The 26,789-nt window shown below is 50.8% G+C and overlaps 1 protein-coding gene across 1 annotated transcript in view; it reads left to right on the forward strand.

Moving 5' to 3' along the window:
* The window catches only part of ADCY5 (adenylate cyclase 5), a 157,386-nt gene that overhangs the window by 108,865 nt on the left and 21,732 nt on the right, over window positions 1-26,789 (forward strand). The window contains exons 6-13 of the mRNA XM_059920966.1: window positions 866-1,024; window positions 1,901-2,042; window positions 3,993-4,133; window positions 8,965-8,987; window positions 9,951-10,095; window positions 11,382-11,479; window positions 15,279-15,366; window positions 26,523-26,639. Of these exons, the coding sequence (XP_059776949.1) occupies window positions 866-1,024; window positions 1,901-2,042; window positions 3,993-4,133; window positions 8,965-8,987; window positions 9,951-10,095; window positions 11,382-11,479; window positions 15,279-15,366; window positions 26,523-26,639 (913 nt within the window). The remainder of the gene's footprint in view (window positions 1-865; window positions 1,025-1,900; window positions 2,043-3,992; window positions 4,134-8,964; window positions 8,988-9,950; window positions 10,096-11,381; window positions 11,480-15,278; window positions 15,367-26,522; window positions 26,640-26,789) is intronic.

The raw sequence follows: 26,789 nt of genomic DNA on the forward strand, positions 1-26,789 counted from the left end.
GAGAAATAGATGGATGACATAAATATTCCCTGTGGTAGGTGTCAGCCTCTCGGTGGTGGGGTGGGGTGAGAGCTGGAGTCCACGTGGTGGTCCCGCCCACCAGGCCAAGTCGGACTGCCGGCGCCATGGCTGGCTGAGTGGGTCCATCCCCAGGGAGCCAAGGAGGGTCCAGGTCCCTAAGAAGTGCACACTGTGAACCTCCCCACAGAGCACCGGCTCCCTCTTCCACAGACCCCGGGCCCCAGACGCATACCCAGAGCTGTAGGGCTTCCATCCCACTCCCCCTCCTACAGGCGGCCCGCCCCGAATACGTGCGTGGTGCATGTGATGGGGTTGGCACTGTCTTCTAGCACGTGGAGCATCCCTGGCCCCCTGCACCTGCCCCAGCTCCCCTTCTTTCCTGGGCAGGGCCTGTGTTCTCTTTTTCTCCATTATCCTGCTCATGTCGAAGAAGCAGCAATGTGGGTAAATCCGAGAATTATATGAATGGGGTTTGGAGTGACTATAACTTTCCTGTCGACTCAAATCGGCACTAACGTGCGCTTGCATTTTCAGAACACAACTTAATTATTGACCGAGGGTAGCGCTGGCTCAGGTGCCCTCGCTGGGGAGAAGCAGTGGGCCTGGGATGTAGTGTGAGGCACTGCGCCACCTTGCGGGCAAGCTGGGAAACAGCGCCTCTCACAACCCTCAGCCCCTGAGCACCAGGGCCCAGCCCTGCCCTTCAGGATGCACAGTCTCAGACTCTGGATTTGGGCTGGCCTGGAGAGAAATGACTCTTTGACCCCTGCACCTTCTCATGCACCCTGACCTCTCTGCACGTGGCCCTGACCCCCTCCCGGCCTTACCCCTACTCCATCCCCAGGCTGGTCCGGGAGGTGACAGGTGTCAACGTGAACATGCGTGTGGGAATCCACAGCGGGCGAGTGCACTGTGGCGTCCTTGGCCTCAGGAAGTGGCAGTTCGACGTCTGGTCTAACGACGTCACGCTGGCCAACCACATGGAGGCTGGAGGCAAGGCGGGGTGAGTGAGTGAGGGCAGCTTCCCGCCCGGCCCACCCAGGTGGCTGTCATGGGGAAAGGGCTAGGGTGGGCAGGACCGGGTAGCCGCAGCTCTGGGGTTGGCAGAATTTAAATGGAATTCCTCTAGTAACCAAGCACTGACGCCACACATGGCAACTTGTAGGGAGCGTGGCCCCAACCTTCACCCAGTCTTCACCCAGAAAATATTTACACAGGACCTGGCGGCCTGTTGTGAGATGCAGGAGGTCAGGGTAGACTTCTAGAGGAGGGAGGAACCCTGGATAATTTCGGGGGTGGCCAGGAGGTGGAAGGTGAGCTGGCCCGGCAGACGGGGCAGGATGGGGACAGGTGAGGAAGGTGAGGGTCGGGGGAACTGCCAGGCTGAGGATGGGCACAGGTAGAGGAAAACACAGTACTTCCAAGGAATGCAAGTAGAGCAGATGGCCTTTTAGGAACCAGTGGGGGAAACAGTGCCTGTGTTAAGGACATGCATGCCAGGCTGGGGAATTTGGACGCAATCCTGCAGTCAGCAGGAGCCACTGCTGGCTTCTGAGCAGGTGTGCAAAGTTTGTGAGAACGGAGGCCGTGCTCTCCCGGCAGGCCGATGTGTTACATTACTATAATAACATGATGCCGATGTGATGCGGTGTGGTCTCGGTGAACATGAGCTGGGGAGGGGCCCACCGTGCCATCTGGATGAGGTTGGAGGGGTACAGTCCATTGAGATATCCAGGTAGGGGTTAGCATTTGAGCCAGAGTTTGGGGCCCTGGGATTTGAATGATGACTGAGTTGGTTGCAGTTTGGTTCTGCATGGGAGCAGGGGTTCTGAATTCATGTCTGCTGCCCTCCTCTCCCTGCTTCCCCCCCTACCCGTAGACGCATCCACATCACCAAGGCCACACTCAACTACCTGAATGGCGACTACGAAGTGGAGCCGGGCGGTGGGGGCGAGCGCAACGCCTACCTCAAAGAGCACAGTATCGAGACCTTCCTCATCCTGCGCTGCACCCAGAAGCGGGTCCGGGGACCGAGGGCTGGGGTGGGGGGGGAGTGGGAGGGCTTCATTCTTTGGGGAGGAATGTTTCTTAGCCTGCTGCTGCTTCTTTCTCTTCTTATTCTTTCCTTGAGGCAAGTCCTGAATTTCTTATGCAGTCGTGGTTCCTGCATCTCAGGAAGGACATGAGAGCTACAGAGGCTTTGTAAAGGCTGGTGGCAAAGAGGGGAGGTTTTCATTTTGCTTCTGTTGCAGAAAAAGCAACAGACCTCAGATCGGTTAGTAACAATACAGCAGAAGGCCACGAGATGGAAAAGAAGCATCAGGGAACTCTGTGCATACCACGCCCTTTATTTCCATCTCGTCCCTTGTCTGTTGCCTAAACTAGGTGGATCTCGCTCTCTCTCTGCCTGTACTTATATACCTCTGTTTCTTGAAACTCTGTCTTTTCCCCTCTTGCACTTTCCAGTCGTTCTTCTTCCTTCTTTTGTCTCAGCCCACACTTGCCAAAATATAAAACTGAATTATTAGCAGACTTCAGTGTTCTATTTTTAATAGTGTCACGTTCCATGTTCTTAATTTTTAAAGCAAACGAGGAGAACATTTTATATTTTACATTTTTCCTTAGATTAAAATGCCTTTTACTTATAAATCTTTCAATTGAATTTATCTATTGGTCAGAGCCCTTTGATAGAGAAAAGCTTCCCTGTTTCTTTCCTAAGGAGTTAGACTGAAGACAAAATTAAGCTGTGAGAAAAGTTCAGAGAAAGTCTTGGAGACAGCAAAAGTAGATTTTTCAAGGTGGGCAGAGCTCTTCGAGGCAGGTGTCCACCCTGAGAGGGACATCAGAGGGACACCTCACCCCCCACAGAAGCATATCCCAGCACACAGGACCTGGCTACGGGGTGCCTCTGAGGGAGCGGTACCAGGCCCTGCCACAGACATCCGGAAAGAGGGATGGGAGGATTTAGGTACTCTGGGGAAAGCACTTAGTGGCTTAATTGACTCATTTTAAAGCATTTGCTTGTTGTTTGGCTGGAGTATAAATGAACCGAAATCCTCCCAGGCCCCCTCCCACACTCCTCCTCTCTGCGGGGCCCATAGCGCCTCTAGCCTCACCTTCCTGCCCCGCCCAGGCTGAAGGGTTACCCTCTGCCCTGGGTTCTCTGGGTCTTGATTCTTCTAGCTTGACAAGTGGTTCAGAAAAGATGAAACGGAGACAGAAAAGGACACCCCCCTCCCGAGCCCCGACCCAGAGCAGTGTCTGCTGAAGCAGGCTGTGTCCCCTCCCCTCTGCCTCTGATATGACCAGCTCCCTTCCCAGGCTCAGGGAGGGAGTTGAAGGGAAGGCCACCCAGGTCCCCCCAGGGCCTCTCCAACCCTCCACCTCGAGCTCGTTTGGATGGATGGACAGATAGGTTGTGGTTGGCACATGGAGAGCTGGCTGAGGCCCTGTTGGTGTATTTGTGCAATGCGCGTCAGCCCTTGAATCTCACATTCTAATGAACCAAACCTCCAGAAGCTGCAGGGCCTGTCCTACTACCCGCTCTGCTAGAACATGCTTGTTTTGGGGTGGAAATTGGAATCTCATGTTTCCTCTCCGTCCATCATCCCCCAAGCACCTTCAGACCCAGGCTCTGCCCACATCTAAAATTCTATGCCAGCGACAGATGTTCCCACGCCCCTTGGCTTTCTAGCAAGACAAACCTCATCATGCTGCTCTGCTGCTCCCACCTGAGGCTCCCAGCTCCCAGCCAGGGCTGGCGTTGGGGAGTTTGGAGGGATTTAGGGTGCTTTCTTGGGTGAGCTTTAGGATCTTGGTAGACCTCAGGGCTCCAGGCTGTGCAGAGAAGGGAGGGAGGCACTGCCTTAACCCCTACCTGGCCAGGCACCTGGGAGGAATGAGAAACTCCCTACTTGGGCTCACCTGGTGGGCCCTGCCCACAGGCTGATGCATCTATGTTGCTCTCCCAGAAAGAAGAGAAGGCCATGATTGCCAAGATGAATCGCCAGAGAACCAACTCGATCGGGCACAACCCACCACACTGGGGGGCTGAGCGCCCCTTCTACAACCACCTGGGTGGCAACCAGGTGTCCAAGGAGATGAAACGGATGGTGAGTAGCTGGCAGGGCAGTGTGTGGGCCGCACTCTCCAGGGCTAGGGCCTTCTGTGGGTGTGAGGACTGGACCAGGCCCCTCCTGTTACCCAGGGAATCTGGAGAGCCATAGAAGGAATCGTTGGAAGGGGGCTCACCCTGACTTTGGACCAGGAGACAGAGCGCCTAACTTCCAGCCCTGGGCTTTCTCCGTGGGCCCCACCATCTCTTGGCATGCCGGATTTGGCTTTGGAGCAGAGCGGTGAAGCCCCTTCTTCCCTCCCCCTTGGCAGACCTTGCTGGTGTAGGCTGGAAGCAGACCCATCTGGCTGGACTCAGGGTCCAAACAGAGCCTCCAGGGCCTCTTGGCACTGTCTGGGGAGCCCCGGGGAGTTGGTGGGCACAGGCTTGTCAGACACCTTCCAGCATCTGTTGCATTTCCCAGGCAGTTGAAACACATCTTCTGGCCCGGTCTCTCAGAAACCATCTCAGTGCTTTTTGGCAAGTGCCAGGTGATGGTCTTTTTGCCCTCTGTGCTGAGAAACGCCCTGCTAATTCCAGTCTTCCTGTGGGAGCATGCAGGCTGAGTGAGCAGAGGCCGTGGTAGGGGTGCTGCCTCCATCTCAAGGGACCCTGCCGGCCTCAGAGGACAGACACCCTCAGCCACCCCCGCACACAGCAGGGACGGGCGAATTCAGGATGCCCTGCCTGGGTTCTGTCAGTAATGCTAGAAAGGAGACTTCAGAGGGTGGGAGGAGGAGAATGAGGGATGACAAGAAGTCAGTCTGCAGCAGCAGTGTTTTCTTTCTTTTTATCTGAGATCTTGGCTTCTGCACCTGAGCACATTCCTCAGGTCAAGGGCAGCCTGGTACCCAGGCAGGAGTTGCCCACTCTGAGGGAGGGATGGGTGAGGAAGCCGTGTGTGTGTGTGTGTGTCCACTGAGTTCCCACAGATCCAGGTAGAGAAATGGGGGGCATGCCGACACTAGGATCCCCACGTTGGGGGCCTGTGGATCAGACTGGGTTTAAGCTGCAGCAGCAGGGATTAGAGAGAGCCTCCATGGGAGTCCAGCTGAGTTGTCAGACAGATCCAGGGGTCTGAGGGAGGGGACAGACTAGGGGCCAGTCATTCTCCTCCTTGCCAGCTAGCAAATCACAGATGACAAAGGTTTAAGGAAAATGTACAGAAGAAAAAAGTGAATTGAGTCAAGATCACCATTTTAACTTTTGGTGGTAAAGAAACAACTCGCAGGACACCAAGGTCCTAAGCGACGAAGAGTGGGAAAGGTCAGCCTTGCCCCAGGGCTTTGAACTTAGACGTCCCAGACCTGATCAGTGCCACCCAGGGCTCCAGGTACCACTCCCGCTCCCTCCAGTCCCCTCCCCAAAGCCAAGAGCAGTTGCTGGATCCCCCCTGTTCTCACCCCAGTTCTTGCATCATCTCCTGTGGACTCTGTACCCACATGACCAGGAGGGCCAAGAGGTGAGAGAGGGAGTGAGAGGAAAGGGGGGAGACTGAGAGCAGGATGCAAGGAGGGAGGCTCTCATCCAGGTGGGAGGAAAGAGAAGGACAGGGGAGCAGGAAGACCAGAGAGGGAGGACAAAGCGGGTAAGGGGGAGATGGTGGGGGGAGCAGGAGATGAGAGACAGCAGGGAATAAAAAGATGGGGCAGGACAGAGGTGGAGAGGAGGAACCACCCGCAGGCAAGAAAGGTGCCTGCCGGTACGTTCTCCGTTTAAAATCTCTGGCAAGTTTTTTTCTTTAGCGATATTTGGTGTAGGTGGACTCTTTAGGTATTTCAGAGTCTCCAAGGGGGCAGTTTGGGCTATAAGCACCGATTTGGCAGACATTAATCATTGTTAGGACAAGAAACCTTGGAAGAATTAGCAGAAGGGCCGTAATTGGGGAAGCAGTCTCAGGGGAGACTGGCTGTCGGAAAGGCTCCTCCGTGGTGTTGGTTGCTTCGCCCAGTGGGGAGGGAATGGGAAGTGATCACAAGGCTCGGGGACACCCCTGTAGAGGGAGAGAAGAGGCTCCCCATCCCCGTCCTTGCTGGGCACAGTCACCCGAGGGGCCAGCATCAAAGTACCATCCCCTGGGCCCCTGCCTGCCCAGTGTCTAGGCCAGGGATGGGATAGGATCTGGCAGCCACCAGGCACACCATTGGCTTTTGGTGTTAAACTCGCCCAGAAACCCTTGGGAAAGATAGGCAAAAAGAAAGCCTCTACCCCGACTTCCACTGAAGATGCGGTGGAGGGGAGGGGATTGGATTAAGCAGTGACTGAGAGCAGTTAGAGGGGAGTAACTCATAGTCAGCAGTTTATTTCTTTAAAGCTTGTTCCAACTTTTACTCAGCTTTTAAGATGTAGTAATGAGCTATGCTCATTTAGGCATGAGTGCCTAAATGAGTTTAGACACGAGTGTTGTAAGGTCTCTAAGGTTCTTTTTTTTTTAATTATTTTTATTTTTATGTATTTATATTTTTAATTAATTATTTATTTATTTTTTGGTTGCGTTGGGTCTTCGTTGCTGCTGGCAGGCTTTCTCTAGTTGCAGCAAGCAGGGGCTACTCTTCGTTGCGGTGCGCGGGCTTCTCATTGCAGTGGCTTCTCTTGTTGAGGAGCACGGGCTCTAGGCGCGCGGGCTTCAGTAGCTGTGGCTCACGGGCTCTAGAGTGCAGGCTCAGTAGCTGTGGCGCATGGGCTTAGTTGCTCCGCGGCATGTGGGATCTTCCCAGACCAGGGCTTGAACTTGTGTCCCCTGCATTGGCAGGCAGATTCTTAACCACTGTGCCACCAGGGAAGTCCTCTAAGGTTCTTTATTAATAAAAAGGTTGACGGGAGGTTGTACGTGGACTCCTGCTCATCTAAGCAGGCCTGGGTAAGCTGTGCATCCTCCAGAGGCGGCAGGCTGGCCCCAAGTGTTCCCCACAGCTTCGCCAGGGCAGGCGTGCAAACCGGAATCTGCACCTCAGTGTGGACGAGCAGAGGGACCCACGGCCTCTGCTCTTGCTGTAGGTCAGAAGGAGAGGACTCGGGGACCAAACAGAAACACTGAGCTGAGCTGCTCCCCAGAAGTGCTGAGGCACAACGGCAGGAACCCGTCTGAGGGTCCTCCTTGCCGGCTGAGGACCGTTGTCCTAGGACTAGAAAGCAGGTCAGGTGACTGGAACCCAGTCTGCTGGCCTGTGTTCTTAAAGGCCCTTTGCCGTGGTTTATCCACCAAAGTGTTTGCTGACTGCGGTCAGTTCACCACCCCAGCCCGGCACCCAGGGAGCCTAGAGCGGACCTGGCCCCCAACACCAGCCCCCGCAAACCACCAAAGGAGCACTGGAGGAAGTCAGAGACAGGTTCATTAGACACATTTCAGGTATAGTTCCGAGCTGTAGAGACCAGCGTAGGCATAACAGGGCTTGGATGTCCTCCGAGTAAAATCGTTGCCGGCCCCTGTGGTGGAGATCAGCGGGCCAGCCCCTCGCCATGGTCTGCAGAGACTGGCCTGTCCGGACTCCCCGCTGCCCACTCGAGCTTGTGCCCTAGAGATCCTGCCTGCCCCCAGATGGGGCACTCACATGAGAGACCCCAACTCCTCTAGCCTCGAGTGGGGACAGTGAGGTGGGCGGGGCCCTGCAGCCTGGACCGAGGGCTTGGTGATTCTCAGAGGACGAGGAGAAAGGAAGACAACCACTGGGCAGCCCGGGAGGAGCTCAGAGCCCACGGCTGGGCACTTGGATGTGGCACTAGGGGCTGCCAAGGCCCCTGGGAGCCCTGAGCTGGTGGGGAGAATAGACAGCACCTCAGTGCCCACGGGCCCCACGTCTGTTTCGGAGCCCGGCAGCTCCGGCTCGCGGAGATCATCATAAACCCCACTCCTCAGTGGGAATGAAGAGAGCTGTGTTCATTTGGGGTTTGGGTTCCCCCGACATTTGCCAAGCCCCTGGCTGCCCAACAGTGTGTTCCATGCTGGGCCACAGGGACAAGAGGCCACCCTCTGTCCTTGTCCTGGCAGCCTGAAGCTGCCTGTCCTGGGGTGCTTGTGCCGCCCCCACTGCCGCCCAGATCCCACCCCTTCCCGTTTTAGGGGCCCTCCCTCCATTCTGCCACAGTTGGTCAGACCCTGACACACTTCTGTCCTTTATAGATGAACTCTAGGTAGGGCCTTGAGTTTGGCAACCAGTAAGGGCCCTTCCCACCCTCACCCCTGCCCTGTGTGTGTGAACATCAGAACAGTAATCAAACCGGGGCAGGCAGGTTCCACACCTCCTGGGTCCCCAGCCAGCTCCAGCCTTGTAAGAGCACATTGGTTCTCAGATACCAGAAAAGCTGTTGCAGGTAACCAGAGTTTAGTTTTCTTAAGCTCAAAACTTGTGAAGTCCCAGGAGATTTTATGTGTGCTTGGCGGGAGTTGGGGGGGTGAGTGTGCATGAGCTGTGTGTGGGCACAGGTGTGCACGGGCGTGTGGGGATTGATCGGCCTGGCAGTTTCTCTTATTTCCGTCTGAGTAAGTGGCAGAATTGGGAGGGGACCCACCAAGCCCAGGGTCCAGGAGGAGGGTGAGGGAAGGTTTGGGGAACGACAAGGAATTGGGTATGGGGACAGGACGAGCTTAGACTCATGGATTTTGCCAGCGGATGAAGTAAAATCACAGTGCGCCCCCAGCATCTAGCACGGAGCCTGTCCCAAACCCAGCTGTGTTTGCCAAATGAAGGAAGGAGGGGATGACTGGGTGACAGTGCCCTCTGTGTCCCAGCTCCTGGTGAACTGTGGAGAGGGGATGAGCTGCAGCCTCCCCGCTTTCATCCCCTTGGTTCTCATCCTCCTCTCCTGCTCTCTCCGTCCCTCTCTTTCAGGGCTTTGAAGATCCCAAGGACAAGTGAGTAACCTGTCCTCCTTCACTTCAGCTCCCTCGGCCTGGGGGATGTCTCCAAGTCTGCCTGGAGCTCAGTTTCCGTACTCCATGGAGAATGAGCCCAGGTCCCGCAGTCTTGGCTGGGAGTGAACAGAGCCCACTGCACCTGAGAGACGAGCAGCCCGGGAGCTCAGGCCCCCGGCAGAGAGGCTGGGCCTGGGCATCCCCCATTTATAATCTCCACTCCACGCACATACACACGTGTGCACACACAACTACACACACACGTGTGCACACACAACTACACACAACACACTCCGCACATGCATGTGCGCGCGCGCACACACACATGCGGCTCCCAGGAAGATGCAGGCTTTGCACATTGGTCGCCAGCGCCTGGCCACGTCCCAGCACCCTGAAGGAATGTGCCTGTCTCTCTCCTCCACTCCCCAGTCTCAGGGGCTGTCAGAAATCCCACTCGAGGACTGGGCTCCACTCTAGAAGTAGGGTGTTTAGTTCAGCACCCAAAGATTGTGAAACGTGCTTCCCAGAGAGTCCCCTGGGCCAGGCGAGAGCAGCCAGGTGGCTCCCAGGCCCTGCGGCAGAGGGCTTGCCTCCTGGTCTCAGCCTTCAATTCAGGGTGACAGTACAGCTACAGAGTGAAGAGCAGAGACTGTTACCTGTAGGGGAAAAACAAACCCTTGAGAATAATTCATATTATCATTATCATTTAATAATACATCAATAGGGTTAGAAAATCCTTATTGTCAGTGAGGCCCCCCAGCCTGCGGGTCTGAGACTTGGGCAGTTTTCTGCGCATGTGAGTACTTGGGCTTCAGGCCGTCCTGGTGTCAATCCCAGCTTCCCCACCCCTTATTAGAGCTGATCAAGCCCCTCTGATGGGTCCGGGTGCACGGGCTGAGCCGGGCCCCTAGTGGCGCCCCCTGGTGGTCAGCCTGTCTTGTGTTGCGCCCCCTTGCTCCCCAGGAACGCCCAGGAAAGTGCGAACCCCGAGGATGAAGTGGATGAATTTCTGGGCCGTGCCATTGACGCCAGGAGCATCGACAGGCTACGATCTGAGCATGTTCGCAAGTTCCTCTTGACCTTCAGGGAGCCTGACTTAGAGAAGAAGGTACAGCACCCTGGGGGGGACCACCCCCCACCCCTACCCCGGTGCAGAACCAGCACCAAGGGGAGGGGAAGGAGGCAACAGGACGGCTCTCTCCCCTGTCTCCACCCTGGAAAGAGCTCCTTCTTGTCACTTCCATTTCCCGGCTCTGATGCTGCCCTACCCAGGAAATGGGGGTTTTAGGGAGACTTCCTTGGTGGAAAAGGATACATCTTAATTTCTTTGTGTCTCAGTTTCCTTATCTGGGAAATGGGGATTTTTAACATACCTACCTCATGGTGTCAGAGTGAGGATTAAACACATCCATGTATGTAAAACACATGAAACAGTACCTGCCACATAGTAGATGTTCAATAAACATTGCTATTTGTATTGTTTTTATTGCTATTGTTATTATTATTATTATTATAGTTACCAATGGACCATCCAGCTGCCTTTGGCACACTGGAAACTCAAAGTATTAGAGTTGGAAGGGGCAGTCAAGAGCTCTTTGTCCTATCTCCTTAAATTGTGACTGAGAAAGTAAAGCTCAGAGTAGCTGGGTGACTTGCTCTAGGCCACCCAGTGAAGTAGTGACAGAGCCAGAATGAGACCCTGGTCCAGGGTCTTTGCTACATGTCACAGGGTCTCCCTTGTGTTCCGTCAACATGGGCTCCTGTGAACTCACACTGTGGTCAAATGAGGCACACCTAATCAGGAGGGAAGAATTATGGGAAGGGAACTTAGTCTGTTTACCAGCATAAATGGAACTGACTCATGGATTACCCTCTCTGGGTGACTCTCTGCCAGCACAGCCATTTGTGCAGCTGGTTGGTGTCGTGGGAAGGGTAGGGGCTGGGAGTCAGGACCTTGGAGATGAGCTCTGTGACATTGGACAAGTCGAGTGACCTCTCTGATCCTCAGTTCACTCATCTCTGAAGTAGAAACAGCAGCAGTCCTGTGCCTATTTCCTGGGGCTCTTGTGAGGATGTGCAGTGATGGTTGCAAGCCCCAGCACGTGTTCTGGCATGTAGTTGGTGCTCAGGAATGTGAGCCGTGATCATTATGAATTATTCTCATGGTGACCCAACCTGCAGAGTTTCTGGTTTAACATAATTCAACGGCCCTCCCCACAGGCACCACCATATAGTGAGTGGACTGGTTTCTTGAGAGCTAAGGCTAGTGCTGGTTCTCGAATGGGTCTTCCAAGTCTTGGGAGTGGGCTGTCCCGGGTATGTCTGGGGTGGAGGGGGGCTGGAGCAGACAGGGCCAGGTGCCTCCACCCACTCACCCTGCCCCTGTCCTCTCAGTACTCCAAGCAGGTGGATGACCGATTCGGTGCCTACGTGGCATGTGCCTCGCTTGTCTTCCTCTTCATCTGCTTTGTCCAGATCACCATTGTGCCCCAGTAAGTATCCCATCCCTCCCGGGCTCCCTCCTCTGGCTGCAGGGGCTCCAGGGGTGGGAGGGGAGGTCATGTAGGAGAGCAGAGGTGGGAGACTGAGCTGAATTTGCTCAGGCAGGGAGAAAAGTTAACAGTCTTGTCCTCAGGGAGACCAGGAAGCCAAGAGTCTGCCTCCCCCATGATGGGTGGGCCATGTGCTCATTGCAGGTGGAAAACGTCTGTCTGGGCACTGCCCAGCGCACGGGAGACCCCTTCTCTCCACTTCATCCTCTCATCCCATTTTAACGCAGACCACTGTTGCCCACTGAGTCACCCAAAGTATTCACCAAGCTGGTTTCTGCGTGACCTTTGGTTCTTGCAAAAAAACAGTGTATCTTCAAAAAATAAGGGTTTTATGCTACTCCAGCTATTTCAAAGAATGGATTTCAGATTCTGAAGACTTTTCCCTAAGAGATGTTCCTGAAATCTTCTGAGGACTGGCTGTGTCACTAAGAGAGGCCTGTGGCTTCCAAGGGGACCACTCTGAAATGGGCTGTTGGACATGAAGTGTTTGTTAAGTAGTCATTCACAGTAGGGTCACAGCTAAGTGAGAAAGATAACCGCTCCGTGTATGTATGTGTGTGTATATATATGTATATATGATATATGCACATATATATATATATACACATATTTTTTTACTTTTTATTATGCAATATTTCAAACATACAGAAACGTAAAGTAATTAATATAATCAACACTCATCCCCTAGATAGAACAATTGTTCTTTTTTTTAAATTTATTTATTTATTTTTGGCTGTGTTGGGTCTTTGTTGCTGCGTGCGGGCTTTCTCTAGTTGAGGCGAGCAGGGGCTACTCTTTGTTGCGGTGCACGGGCTTCTGATTGTGGTGGCTTCTCTTGTTGCAGAGCACGGGCTCCAGGCGCACGGGCTTCAGTAATTGTGGCACGTGGGCTCAGTATTTGTGGCTCGCAGGTTCTAGAGTGCAGGCTCAGTAGTTGTGGCGCACGGGCTTAGTTGCTCCGCAGCATGTGGGATCTTCCCAGACCAGGGCTTGAATCTGTGTCCTCTGCATTGGAAGGTGGATTCTTAACCACTACACCACCAGGGAAGTCCCAGAACAATTGTTAATATTTTGCAAGAATTTTTTATCTATCTTTTTCTGATTTTTTTAATTGATGTATAGTTGATTTAGAATGTTGTGTTAGTTTCAGGTATATTTCTGATTTTTTAAGGTAAATTTTAGACACGAGGACATTTTGCCCCTAAACACATCAATATACACCTGTTTTAATGGCATTTTGCTTCTTAACCACAATGCTTTATGTACCAAACAAAACTAACTCCAGTTCCTCTACAATCATCTAATACCAAGTCTATATTCAAATCTCCCAAATTGTCCCCCTAAATGTCTTCTACTCTTAGTTTATACATAGCCAGGATCTAGTCAAGATCCACTGGATGCATTTGGTTATGTCTCATAAATCTAACTTAATCTGGAAGACTCACCTCACTCCAACACCTTCTGTTTTTCATTTTGAAATAATTATAGACTTAGAGAAAGGTTACAGAAGTACTACAGAGAGTTTCTGTACATCCTTCCTCCAGTTTCCCCTGCTATTGACAACTTATATAACTGCAGTAGAGTGATCAAAATCAGGAAATAACACTGCAATGATATATGAACTAATCTGTAGGCTGTATTCTAGTTTCATCAGCATTCCCCCAAATGTCCTTTTTGTGTTCCAAGAGCTGGGCCTGGACCCCACACTGGATTTAGCTGCTGTATCTCCTTAGTCCCCTCCAATCTGTGATGCTTCCTTGGCCTTTACTTATCTCTCATGGCCTTGGCACTTCTGATAAGTACTGGCTAATTAATGTGTAGAATCTCTCAAATTGGATTTGTCTGATGTTTTTTCATGATTAGATGGAGGTTATGTATTTTTCACAAGAATCCCACAGAAGTGATGTGTCCTTCTCAGGGCATCATATCAGGAGGTACATGACGTCGGCATGTCTTATTACTCAATGCCTTTTATTTTTTATTTTTATTTTTTTTTAAACATCTTTATTGAAGTATAATTGCTTTACAATGGTGTGTTAGTTTCTGCTTTATAACAAATTGAATCAGTTACACATATACACACGTTCCCATATCTCCTCCCTCCTGCATCTCCCTCCCTCCCACCCTCCCCATCCCACCCCTCTAGGTGGCCACAAAGCACCGAGCTGATCTCCCTGTGCTATGCGGCTGCTTCCCACTAGCTATCCATTCTACATTTGGTAGTGTATATATGTCCATGACACTCTCTCACCCTGTCACATCTCACCCCTCCCCCAATGCCTTTTATTTTTAATGGCACTTATCGTTGAAGAGATGGCCCTTGTGTGTTGTGTCTGCTATGACCCTGTCAGGATACCACAGGTGAAAACCAGACACTGGCAGCCAGCTGCACCCTGGTTATGCAGTTAATGTCCGTTGCCCCCTGCACTGAGACCATGCAGAGCTGGTGGGATTGTGGGTCTTTACTGGCATAGGACTCATTTTCTGTACTGAAATGGAGCTATAGGTATAATAAGCAACCTAGACTTTCCATCCCATTGCAGCTGAGAGTCTCCTTCACTTGGGTGCATAATCCTGCCTCTTTGCTGCTTCTCTCTTTCTGTAGCGTGGCTTGGGGCTGGGTTATTCCAGATCCCTGCTCTGCCCACCGTGGCTTCACTCCCTCCTCTGGCCACGGCTCCGAGCTGCTAAGGCATGGATGGAGGTCGTTCTCTGGCCATCCTCTCCCCAGGGAAGCCTTAAAAGCTACTTTAAAGGTCTTCCTTTCCCTCTGAAGAGAGTTCTCTCCCCTGTTCTGTTTGTTTCAGGCAGCTTAAGTGCTGGCTTCTGGGGGAGCCTGGAACAAAGATGCCTCCCTAGAGGCATTCGCCTGCCTTCTTATGTCCTCCACTTGCCTTTAACCTGCTGACAACACCTGTCATGTCAGGCTGTCTCACTCCCTGAAAGGGAGACGGAGTTTCTGGGGCCTCCTGTGGTTGGTAAGGGAGTGCTGTGCCTCGACCAGCCCCTGCCCCAGGAGGGCCACGGCAGGCTGCGGATGGAAAGTCACTTGCAGTTCTTTCGCCCGAGGATACTAGCCCTTTGTGAACATTGAGCTCCCCAGTGACCTGCCTCTGTGCGGAGGGACAGCAGGAGATCCTTGCAGTTTTTACAGCTGTTGTTGAGCTGGGTGGGAATAGGGGAACAGAAACTGAACAGGACTTGTGCGGCCTGGCAGTAGGAAGGGGACAGGGTTTAGGGACTCTGCCCTCCAAAGGGACACATCACTGCTGTTTCTCAGAGTAGCTGGTTGGGCTGTTGACAAATGCATTTCTATAAATGATGGCCATTTGTCAAACCAGTGTTCAGCCTTCACAGTTACTTGTCAGGCCATAAGTGACTACCTAGAGGGAACAACCAGGTGATTTTTAAAATGGGTCCTTCCAGGCTAAATGAAGTGAGTCTATGGATAGCTAAGAATTAGGCAAAATATTGGGCAGGTGTCACCCCGTTCTTCATTTGGCTCCTGTGTGGGCTATGCTCCCCCAGGAAAGTGACGAGACCGGGAGGAAGGGCAGGAGCCAGACCTCTATGGAGGCAGGTCCTGAATCGGTTCACAAGGCTCTGTAATCCCTCCTCAGTGAGTCAGGGGCCAGGCACCCAAGACTGGGCAGGAGGTGCAGGAGAAATGGAGCAAATTCTGCTCCCTTCGCAGGGCCTCTCAGAGCCCCAGGATTCCCCACCTCCTCTCTCCTTCCAGCTCCGTGTTCATGTTGAGTTTCTACCTGACCTGTTTCCTGCTGCTGACCTTGGTGGTATTTGTGTCCGTGATCTACTCCTGCGTGAAGGTGAGTCCAGCTTATATTTGAACCCCAGTCGCCTTCTTCCCTCCCTTCCCAGCCCACTGATAGGGCCCCTCCCAGGGGCTGGAGAGTCACACCTGGGATCCAGGTGCCTGATGCTGGATCACAACTCTTGATTGGCATTCGCAGCAGGTCAGACTGCAGGGGGCGTAGTTTGTCTGAGGGGCCTTATTTGTACTGGCTGTTTCAGTTAGCCTTTGCAAATCTCTGCAAGAAGATACTGTTGCTGCCTCTTCCTTCTGTCCCCTGGGTATCAGGTAGGCCAAAGGAAGGGCACGTAGCACAATGCCTGGCACAGAGCAGTGGTCAGTAAACATTTGCTGAAAGAATGAGTGTGAAAGGGATCGCTCTCGACACCCCTTCTCTGTTCCAATGTGCCCTGGAAATGGCCCTGGAGGGAGGCCATAGAGATTATGGCTTTTGAGCTGCCCATCATATAGATGACAGGGAGACCCAGAGTGGTTCATTGTTTCAGGCAGGGCCACACAGCTAATAGCATGGGCGTGAGACCCTGTTCTGTGTTCTTCTCACACGCCGCCTCTTAGGCATGCTGTGTCTCCATCCAAGCTGTGTCCTTCAAGGGGACCTGACCACAGGTCATTAGGGTCTGTTGTAGAAATCACTCAGGTTCCTGTTTGCCTTGCCCACCAAGCCTCTTGCTCAGTTCCTTCACCACTAGTTTAAGAATTCCCATGGGCCTTCCCTGGCAGTCCAGTGGTGGGACTTTGCCTTCCAATGCCGGGCGTGGGGGCAGGGGCAGGGGCAGGGGCGGGGTGGGGGATGGTGCAGGTTTGATCCCTGGTCCAGGAGCTGAGATCCCACGTGCCTCACGGCCAAAAAACCAAAACATAAAACAGAAGCAATATTGTGACAAAAATTCAATAAAGACTTAAAAAATGGTCCACATTAAAAAAAAAAAAAAAAGAATTCCCTGATGGGGCCAGCCTGGTTCCAGAAACCTCTCTGTCCCAGCAGAGACAAGCCCTGTCTAGCTTCTGCTATAACCATTTCTCTGCCCCTCCCTGGCACTCACTTGGAGCCAAGCCCCTGGGTGGCCCAGGCCCTGCCAGCACTCCCTACACCCTCTGCGGTGGGCACCGTGTTCTCCTTCCTGGGGGATTGGACCTTTGTCATCTCCAAAGTCCCCTTTCTCGCTCCATCCTCCAAATAGAGTCCTTCATTAGGCTGTAAACTGTTTGATCACCTGATGGTCAAGATCTTGGTGGACTGATCGTCAGAACTGGAAGGACCTTAGAAGCATCTGGTGTGCTGCAGTGTGCCCCTGAGCAGGTGCAGAAGTGGATGCCCAGAGAGGGGCAGGACCGGCCGGGGTCGCTCGGCAAGTTGGGCAGTGTGCTCAGCCAGTTCCTTCGCTGCATCGTAGGGGTTAATCCTGGCTCCCTGCCTCTCCACCAGCTCCTTCCTCAAGGCTGTGACCTCCCTCCTGCTCTGTGTTCAGTCCCTCTTGCCTTTTGGTCTTGCCGTTGTCAGGCACCCCCAGCCTGCTTTTCCCCCAGTGGGCAGTCCCACTTTCTTCCTCTCATGGCTATAAAAGCACGCCGTACATTCACAAGAGCCAAAAGGTGGAAAAAACGCAGGTATCCATTAACAAAGGGGTCCCCACCCCCCGGGCCTCGGGCCTGCACCAGTGGTCCTCGGCCTGTTAGGAACCCGGCCGCACAGCAGGAGGTGAGTGGCGGGTGAGACAGCGAAGCTTCATCTGCGGCTCCCCATCGCTTGCATTACCGCCTGAACCCTCGCTTGCATTAGCTCCTGAACAATCCCCCCCCACCCCGGCTGTGGAAGAATTGTCTTCCACGAAACCGGTCCCTGGTGCCAAAAAGGTTGGGGATCGCTGCATTAACAGATGAACGAATAAGCAAAAGTGCTATGTCTGTACAATGGCATATTGTTCTACCATAAAAAGGACTGAGATTCTGACACATGCTCTAACATGGATGAACCTTGAAGACATTATGCTAAGTGAAAGAAGCCAGACACAAAAGGGCATATATTGTATGATCCCAGTTCTATGAAATATCTATTCTAGACAAATTCATAGAGACAAAAAGTAGACTATAGGATAGCCTGGGCTGGGGGAGGGGGAGTGGAGAGTTATTGCTTATTGGGTACAGAGCTTCTGTTTGGAGTGATGAAAGGGTTTTGGAAATAAATAGCAGTGATAGTTTCACAACATTGTGCAGGTAATTCATGCCACTGAATTGTACACTTAAAAATGGTTAAATTGGCAAATTTTATGTTATATATATCTTACCGCAATAAAACAACCTAAAAACAGCATACCATAGCTAAAAGGCCCTCTTAAACATTCTTTTGCTGAACACTCAAAAAGAATCTTAAGTCATAAACTGAGGCAAAGTCATTGTTTTGTTTGTTCATCTGAGGCACTTAATTAGGCTATTCAAATCAGAATCAAAGCTATCTGTTGTTTACAATTTTTAAACTGGAACCGAGCTTCTCTCTTTTCTATTAGCTGCTTTGGTGAACCTGAGCTTCATGGACTTCATTTGGTTTGTGTTCCCTGACTTGCATGTGTATCTGCTGGTGGGGGAGGAGGTGGGGAGGGGAGGGGACGGGCCCCGCCTGCACTGGCCATTTTAAGTTAGTTCCTTGGTCTAGTGAATTCTTTTTGCCACTGTTAGAGATTATTTATAAAAGTCATTCCTGCCTCCTTGTGTTTTATTGAATCTACCTATTTTGTAATCAGTGTCACAGTCAATAATCTTGTTCTCAATTCCTTCATCCAGCCCAGTGATCTTTCTGACGGCTCTGAGGCCTCAGTTTTCTAAGCAGGAGGCCGGTGGATGGAACCCTTCCCTTCCTGCCCCGACTCCATTCCGCCCACCTCCCCACACCCTTCCACCAGAGGAGCTGCTTCTTCCATCTTGCAGATATAGAGCTTCTGTAAGGAGTTTGTTTAGAAAAAAAAGTGCTCTGTGACTTACCAAGCCTGAAACCTGCTCATCTGGACCAACAGTTGAAGAGACACTAATACCTTTCTTGGGCTCCTAGCTGTGTGCTTCTCTCACAGCCTCTGAGAAGCCATCTTCTCAGCATTTATCCACTTTCTGGAAAGTAGACCCCGACCTGAGCAATTGTGTGTGGCATGCACTCCTCTTCCAGTTAATAATCAGTCTTCTTTCCTCTTTGTGTTGTGGATTAACTGCATAGTAAGATGTGAAAGGGGTAAGTCTCCCTTTTGGCATCTCTGCAGCAGAGCGGCCTGGCCCCCCTTCCCCTGTCACACTGCCTGCAGGCCGACTGACTGAAAGTTGATGGTATCACCTTTTCAGGTACTGCCGTGAAGCTGACTGGACTGGAATTTTCAGTGTCCTTCTGTTTTTCCCTGTGAAAAGATTTGCCAGAACTCAGACATTTTTCATCTGATTTCCACAGTTTCTCAGAAATCATGGCTAGTGGCTTTCCGACGAGATACAGCAGTTCCTAAATTACACCTGCCTGCTATGGGCTCCTGCAGATCCAAAGCCAAGCGGTTCTGTCAGACATGGTCTCTTTCTCTGTTTCATTTACTTTTCCAGTTCCCCAAAACAACTTGGACTTACTTTCTTAAATCATCCATATTTTATCCTTTTTGAAGAGAGAAACATGAAGAAAGCGTAGTCTGAGTTAGTCAACGTAGTCGTCTTAGCTGTCTGTCAGGGAGCAATTCCTGGGTCCTTTCTGTTTTTCTGAAATGTACTGCTCACCGAAGGCTCTGATTGTTTTTTCCATCTTGGGCCTGTATGATCTTTTCCTGACACAGCTTGGCCCAGGTCACACACACACACCTAGATTTCTCAGTGAGGGTAATTTTGTGCCTTGGTCTTCATCTTGTCCCCCAGTCCTGGTCTCGCTTCTCAGCATCAGCTGCCCTCTGGAGCCCCTCTGTCTTTGGGATGCCTTGTCCTAAGGATCATCCCCTGAGCATGTCCTTCTGGGGAAGCTGTCTTAGAGGGCCAGTCTGAACATCTGCATGCACCACTCCTGCCTTCCCTTGGCATCGGTGCTCATCTGGGCCCCAGAGCTGCTTTCAACAGAGAAAACCATGCTAAATCCCTTCTTGCCGTCACATGTGGTCCAAAAACTCAGAGAATCTCACATTGGAAGGGGCCTGAACAGTGAGGCAGCCCAGACACCCTCCTGAGGCCGGAACCCCTTTGCATAACCCTGCAAGCGGTGGGCCAGCCTCTGCCGTGTCAGCTCCAGGGATGGCGAGCTCACTCGCGTCTCTGAGTGCAGCCCCTTCCCTCTTTGGCCAGCTCTGACTGCTCCGTCAGTCCCCCTGTGGCTTCTGCCCCCTCATCCTGTGAGGCAGCCCAGGCCTGCCCCTGGCATTGCCAGCACTTTTGCTGCCACCGCCCAAGTGGGTGGAAGAGAGTGGCTCCCTTCTGTCCCCCAACTTGACTGGGCCCCCTTTCTCTCCTGTGGCTCATTAGCACGTTCTCACTCAGAAGGCCAAACTCTGCTTTCCTGCTGTTTGGGGGTTGGGTACAGATAGGCCCAGAAGGAGTACTCAGCTACAGGGCCGCGCGCGTGTGTGTGTGTGTGTGTGTGTGTGTGTGTGTGTGTGTGCGCGTGTGTATGTTTAAATCTCTTTCATCTTCCAGGCTGCTGGTACCCTCTTGGCTTGCCTCCCACCGACCTCCTGGACCTGATTGTCTGAGCTCCTGGAAACTGACCAGGGCTTCCTCTAGGCCCTTGTCTGCTCTGTGCAGTCACCTAAAAGCCTCCTCTCCTCTCTCCGAAGCCTGAAGCTAGCCAAGTCCCGCCTTGCCAGCTCTCCTTCCTACCACGCCCTCCTGACTCCCGTCCACAGCTTCTAAAACAGGGCCCTACTCCTCAACCGGTACCTCTCACCTCCCAGCTGGCTTCTGTCTTGTGACGACTTCAGAATCCCCACACTCCCCTTTGCAGAGGCTCGGGGTCACACTTTGTCCACTTGAAGAGGATGTGTTGCTGTTAGGCACATGTTCGTTTGGGGATGGAGAATGCTTCATTTTCAGGAAGGAGATCTTAGGTTCCTCCCGTGGCTTTTAAGTCAAGCCATCTTGGGTCCAGAGCCCAGCCATGCCACCTTGACCAGCGTTTCCCAAACCTTTAGGGTGGCTTTTATTATATCCACTTTGCAGATGAGGAAAATGAGGCTCCAAGCGGTTAGACAGCTTTCCCTAGGTCCCAGAGCTAAGAAGTGGTATAGCTGGGGTTCTTGACTCCAGAGCCCACAGTCCTTCCCCTCCAGGACACTGCCTTTGTTAATATGTCCAGTTGACCGCTGAAAGGCCAGGTGATAAGAGCAATAGTCAGCGTCTACTACCTGTCAGCATCTGCCTGTCTTGTTCTGAAGTTTTCATATCTTTAAAACTATTTTTCTGAAGTAGGAGCCACTGCTTCATTTATTAGCTCCTTGTCAGAAAGTCTGTTTTCTTACATTTTTTTGCTGTCCGATTTCATCACCTTCTTTCATTCCTGCAATACCCTGGTCCCACATGACAGACAGGGAGTCAGGACCCCAGGGAGGTCATTGATTTGCCTGGAGACTTTCTGAGAGGCCAGGATCAAAACTGTCCCTCACCCTAGTCATGGTTTATTAATTGTGTCGCCATTCCCATTTTTCAAGTTGAATTGATTTGAATTAATCATATTGGGGTTGGAACTTTTTTTTTTTTTTTTTTTTTTTTTAATAAATGTATTTATTTATTTATTCCTGGCTGTGTTGGGTCTTCGTTTCTGTGCGAGGGCTTGCTCTAGTTGCGGCAAGCGGGGGCCACTCTTCATCGCGGTGCGCGGGCCTCTCACTGTCACGGCCTCTCTTGTTGCGGAGCACAGGCTCCAGACGCGCAGGCTCAGTAGTTGTGGCGCACGGGCCCAGTTGCTCCGCGGCATGTGGGATCTTCCCAGACCAGGGCTCGAACCCGTGTCGCCTGCATTGGCAGGCAGATTCTCAACCACTGCGCCACCAGGGAAGCCCGGAACTTTTTTTTTTAATTGATTCTTTTTCTGAGCTCTGATGGTGAACAGGCATTGAGCAATTGGTTTGCACAGACACAATTATCCTTCCAGAAAAATGCTCTCCAGGATCTGTATGCAGCTGTAGAGCAGCCCTGCGAGGAGATTCTACTCCAGGTGAAGAATTTTATTGTCCACACCGGGGTTAGTAAAGGTGGGATTTGGGGTCAACATACAGGTGAACTTTTTGTTACAGGAGATGAGATACTCTATAAAGCAGTGCCAGGGCAGGATGTCAAATCTTCTGGAGACTTCAAAAAGGCAGCAATTCCTGGGTTCCTGCTGAGACTTTTAAGTCAAGAGCAGGTCTTTTGAAAGGGTGACAAGGGAAAATGGTTTGTAAAAAGCCAATGCATTGAGGTAATCACTCATTAGATGTTAGAGCTGTAGCAGCGGTCCCCAACCTTTTTGGCACCAGGGACTGGTTTCGTGGAAAGCAATTTTTCCACGGACGGGATGGGGGTGGGGGGCTGGCTCAGGCAGTAATGCGAGCGATGGGGAGCGGCTGATGAAGCTTCACTCGCCCGCCTGCCGCTCACCACCTGCTGTGCGGCCCGGTTCCTAACAGCCCCGGGGGTTGGGGACCCCTGAGCTATAGTATTCCAGGTTGGATTTTGTTTAATAGCCTGCAGTTCTTCTCTGGGTAGCCCCTGTGGGGCTCCTGGTCCCAGGTTCACCAGGAAGCCTGTGTGCATATACTGTTCCCCAACCACCTTCTATAAAGGCTTCACCATCTTCTAATAAGTGTGGTCTAAATCAGTCATTACACTGGCGATGAAAGAAGCCATTCAATTGGTGGATAGGGTGATCAGGACTGAAATGGTTTAAGCAACACGGGGGATGGGGGGATGAAATGGCAAAATTTTAAGCAGGCAAAGATTAGAAGCCATCTGTCTTACCATTTCAGAGTAAGATCCTCATGCTAGTGCCAAAACACTTTCCACAGCTGTGAAACCAAAAATTCCTTTAATGAGAAACAAGGACTTTTGTTCTTATCGGCAACATAGCTCTTTAAAATGCAAATATTAAGTAAATTTTCTATTGAATTTAACAGCTTTCAAAGCACTTTCAAATGCATCATTTCATAACCACCCTGGAATATCTCCCACCCTGGAAGGTAGATATTCCCTGTTTACCAATAAGGAAACTCAGAGCCCTTGATGACTTCCCCAGGATCACACAGTAAGAAGCTGAGCAGGATTTTTTTTTAAATAAGTGCTTTATTGAGATATAATTCACATACCATCAAATTCACCTTTATAAAGGTTATAAAATTATAATTCAGTAGTTTTTACTATATTCATAAAGTTCTGCAACTATCCCCACAGCTTCTAGCAACCTCAAATCTACTTCCTGTTTCTATGAATGTGCCTGTTCTGGACATTTTGTATAAATGGAATCATACACTATGTGGCCTTTTGAGATTGGCTTCTTTCACTTAGCGTATTTCAAGGTTCCTTCATGATTTACTATATGACAGCGCTTTGTTCCTTTTTATGGCCAAGTAATATTCCATCGTGTAGCTATACCACATTTTGTTTATTCCTTCATCAGTTGATGGATATTTGGGTAGTTTCCACTTTCAGGCTGTTATTAATAATGCTGCTATGAACATTTGTGTACAAGGTTTTGTATGGACTTATGTTTTCAGTTCTCTTGGGTATGTACCTAAGAGTATAATTGTTGGGTCACATTTTGAGGAACTGCAAAGCTGTTTTCCAAAGCCGCTGCACTATTTTACATTCCCACCAGCAGTGTACAAGGGTTCCAATTTCTCTACATCCTCACTAGCACTTGTTATTATCTGACTTTTTGATTATAGCCATCCTGGTGGATGCGAAGTGGTTGCTTTTGTTTTTGGTTTGCATTTCCCTGATGACTATTGATGTCAAATATCTTTTCATGTGCTTATTGTCCATTTGTGTAGATTCTTTGGAGAAATGTCTATTCATAGTATTTGTGGGCTTTTTTTGTTTTGTTTTGTTTTTGGCTGCGCCTCGTGGCTTGTGTGATCTCAGTTCCCTGACCAGGCCATAGCAGTGAAAGCCTGGAATCCTAACCACTAGGCCACCAGGGAACTCCCTGTTTGTCCATTTTTTAATTGGGTTATTTGTCTTTTCTTGTTGAGTCGTAAGAGTTCTGTGTATATTCTGGTTATAAGACCCTTATTAGATATATGGTTTACAACAATTTTCTCCCATTCTGTGGGTTGTCTTTTCATTTTCCTTTTCATGATCATTTTTAATTTATGGTAAAATATACATAATATAAATTTTTTATTTTAACTATTTTTAAGCTTACAGTAGAGTGGCATTAAGTACAATTCATATTGTTGTGTAGCCATCACCACCATCCATCTCCAGGACTTTTTTATCTTTCCAAACTGAAGCTTTATACTCATTAAACAATAACTTCCCATTCTGCCCTCTTCCCTGGCAACCACCATTCTGCTTTCTGTCTCTATGAATTTGACTACTCTGGGTACCTCAAAAAAGTGGAATCATATAGTATTCGTCCTTTTGTGACTGGCTTCTTTCATAATGTCTTCAAGGTGCCATCCATGCTGTAGTGTGTTTCAGAATTTCATTCCTTTTCAAGGCTGAATAATATTCCATTGTGTATGTATACCACATTTTGTTTATCCATTCATCCATAGCTGGACAGTAGAGTTGCTTTAACCTTTTGGCTATTGAAAATAATGCTGCTATTGGGCATATACTCAGAAATGGAATTGCTGGATCATGTGATGATTCTATGTTTAATTTTTTAAGGAATCGTCATACTGTTTTCTACAGCAACTGTATCATTTTACATAACTACCAGCAACAAACTAAGGTCCCAATTTCTCCACATCCTCACCAACACCTTTTTTACTTTCTTGATGGTGTTATTTGAAGGAAAAATTTTCAAAATTTTGATGAAGTCCAACTTATCGGTTTTTTCCTTTTTGCTTGTGCTTTTGGTGTCATATCTAAGAAACCATTGCCTAATCCAGTCACAAAGATTTACTTATATATTTTCTTTTAAGAGTTTTGTAGTTTTAGCTCCTACATTTAGGTTTCTGATCCATTTCAAGTTAATTTTTGTATATGGTGTGAGGTAAGCTCCAAATTCATTCTTTTGCATGTGGAGATACAGTTGTCTTAGCACCATTTGTTGAAAAGACTATTCTTTCCCCATTCAATTTTCTTGGCTACCTTGTCAAAATCAATCAGTCATAAAGGTAAGGGTCTATTTCTGGACTCTCACTCTATTCCATTGATCTCTATGTCTATTAAAGCAATATTTTAATCCAAGCTTATGTTCTCCAAATCACACACGTCTTTTCTTCTGCCATGTTAGAGGGTTCAGTCAGAGTGCCTCCTTTATTACCCCAGAAGGAACTGTTTTTTCAGAAGAATGCCACAGACTTGATGGTCCATGAACACATCTGAGAGGCACCCTTGCCGGGGACGTGGAGGTCCAAGGTCTTCATCACTCAGCCTGGAGCCTGAATGGCTTGCAGGCCTCTGCCACTGCTGCATTCCTTCTCTGTGGTCCCTTCTTTCCCTCTGCTGAATAGGAAGTGGCCTTGTTGGAAGGGCGGAGGAGGATTTGGGGTGGAAAGATATACTGCTTCCCTACATGCATGCCCAGCCCAAAGCCAAAGACTGAGGGGGTAAGCAGGGCACTTTCCTGGCGTCAAGAACTATGAAGGGTCTGAGATTTGGTTTTACCCTAATTACAAGCTAGTAAGTTAGCTTGTTGCTCTTTCATAGATAACTGGCAGACGTCACGAGACTCCTGGGTCAGAGACAAGAGACTGTATTACTCACAGCATAGCAAGCAGCACAATCATCAGCATGTTTGTGTTGGTTTCCCAAAGTCCCATGGGGGCAACCTGATGGGCCCATGTAGACACCCTGCATGTAGTGAGTTTGGGTCACAGCTGAGGAACACTGGACCAAGGGCCCGGTACTTGCTGGCCTTAAACATCGTAGCACACAAGCCAGTCCTCTCCACACTGGGAATGAGCAGTCACACCGTGGTCACACTGTGTCCCCTTGCCTACTTAGCTGTCTGTGTGACCAGCTACAGAAATGCTCTGTATCGGAGGGTGGAGAAGCCTTGCAGTCTGGCACACTCAGCCAGAATGTGCAGGTGTGCTCAGGGGTCACACAGGAAAAGCCACGCCTAGAACCCTGGCCTCCAGGCTCTGGCGAGTGCTTTTTCCACCACCTTCGTCTGCCCTTAGGCGTTTCCAAAGGACACATGGCATGCTTGCAGATCAGCCTTACCAGGAGGCATTAAGGTAGGTAGGATGGGGGAAGCACGAATCCACTACTTCCCTTTTCTGGGGTCTGTCAACTTCTTTTTTAGTCTAGGTTGCTTGGGAGATGAAGAGCACATGGGGGCCAAGGCCAAGTGTATCAGATTTGGTAGACCCAATCATTTAATTACCAAAACCGCAGCGGGTCTTGAATGGACATACAGTTTGTCTAGCTGAAGGAAATATAGGGAGGATTAGGTGAGGGAAATGGCAGATCCATGGGAATCCTGCTGAAGAAAACTCACTTAATTCACATGACTGGGGCCCCACTGTCCGCTTACACGCTGCTCTGCCCCCTTCTCACGTGCCCATCCCTTTCCTCCAGACCCCAGGTTCTCTCCAAGCCCTCAGACCCACAGCTCCCTACTTCTTCCCTGAAGCCTTCTGGCCCTCCCTGGGAACGTTCTGGGCACCTCCATGTCTCCTTCACTCCCACCTCCTGCCCCTCCCTGACTGTAACTCCAAGCGGCCCAGCATTCACCCAGCGGGTACATGTGCTCTTTTCTCTGCTTCCCCGTTGGGGTGAAGGTAGCATCTTTCCTTTCGTCCTACCTCTCTTACCTGTGAGCTCCCCAGGTGGACCCCCTCCTGGCCAGCTGCAGAATCTGTGCTGTGGTTGGCCTGGAAGCAGGGGTGCAATGGTGCGAGGCTGGAGGCTCGCCCACAGGGAGGAGGTCAGGAAAGCCCCTGTGGTTCTGTTGGCGAGAGACAAAGGTGGGGAGGGCCTCCACCGAGCTCCTCTGTGGCGGTGTGCGGAGTCCACTGAATTCTGTTCCATCTCTGTCCTCCCTCTGCCCCGCGACAGCTTTTCCCGGCCCCGCTGCAGAGGCTCTCCAGGAAGATCGTGCGGTCCAAGATGAACAGCACCCTGGTGGGCGTGTTCACCATCACCCTGGTGTTCCTGTCGGCTTTCGTCAACATGGTGGGTGGCTCCACCTCCCCAGCGCCTCCTCAGCCCATTGGGTGAAACCCAGTGGAGCCCTGTACCTCACAAGCATGGGCCGGGAGGAGACTTTCCCCCAGGCCCTGGAAGTTCTTATTTGGGTCTCACCTCGGGTCTGGGATCAGATTT

The sequence above is a fragment of the Balaenoptera ricei genome, chromosome 4, assembly GCF_028023285.1.
Source record: "Balaenoptera ricei isolate mBalRic1 chromosome 4, mBalRic1.hap2, whole genome shotgun sequence".
Taxonomy (NCBI): Eukaryota; Metazoa; Chordata; class Mammalia; order Artiodactyla; family Balaenopteridae; genus Balaenoptera; species Balaenoptera ricei.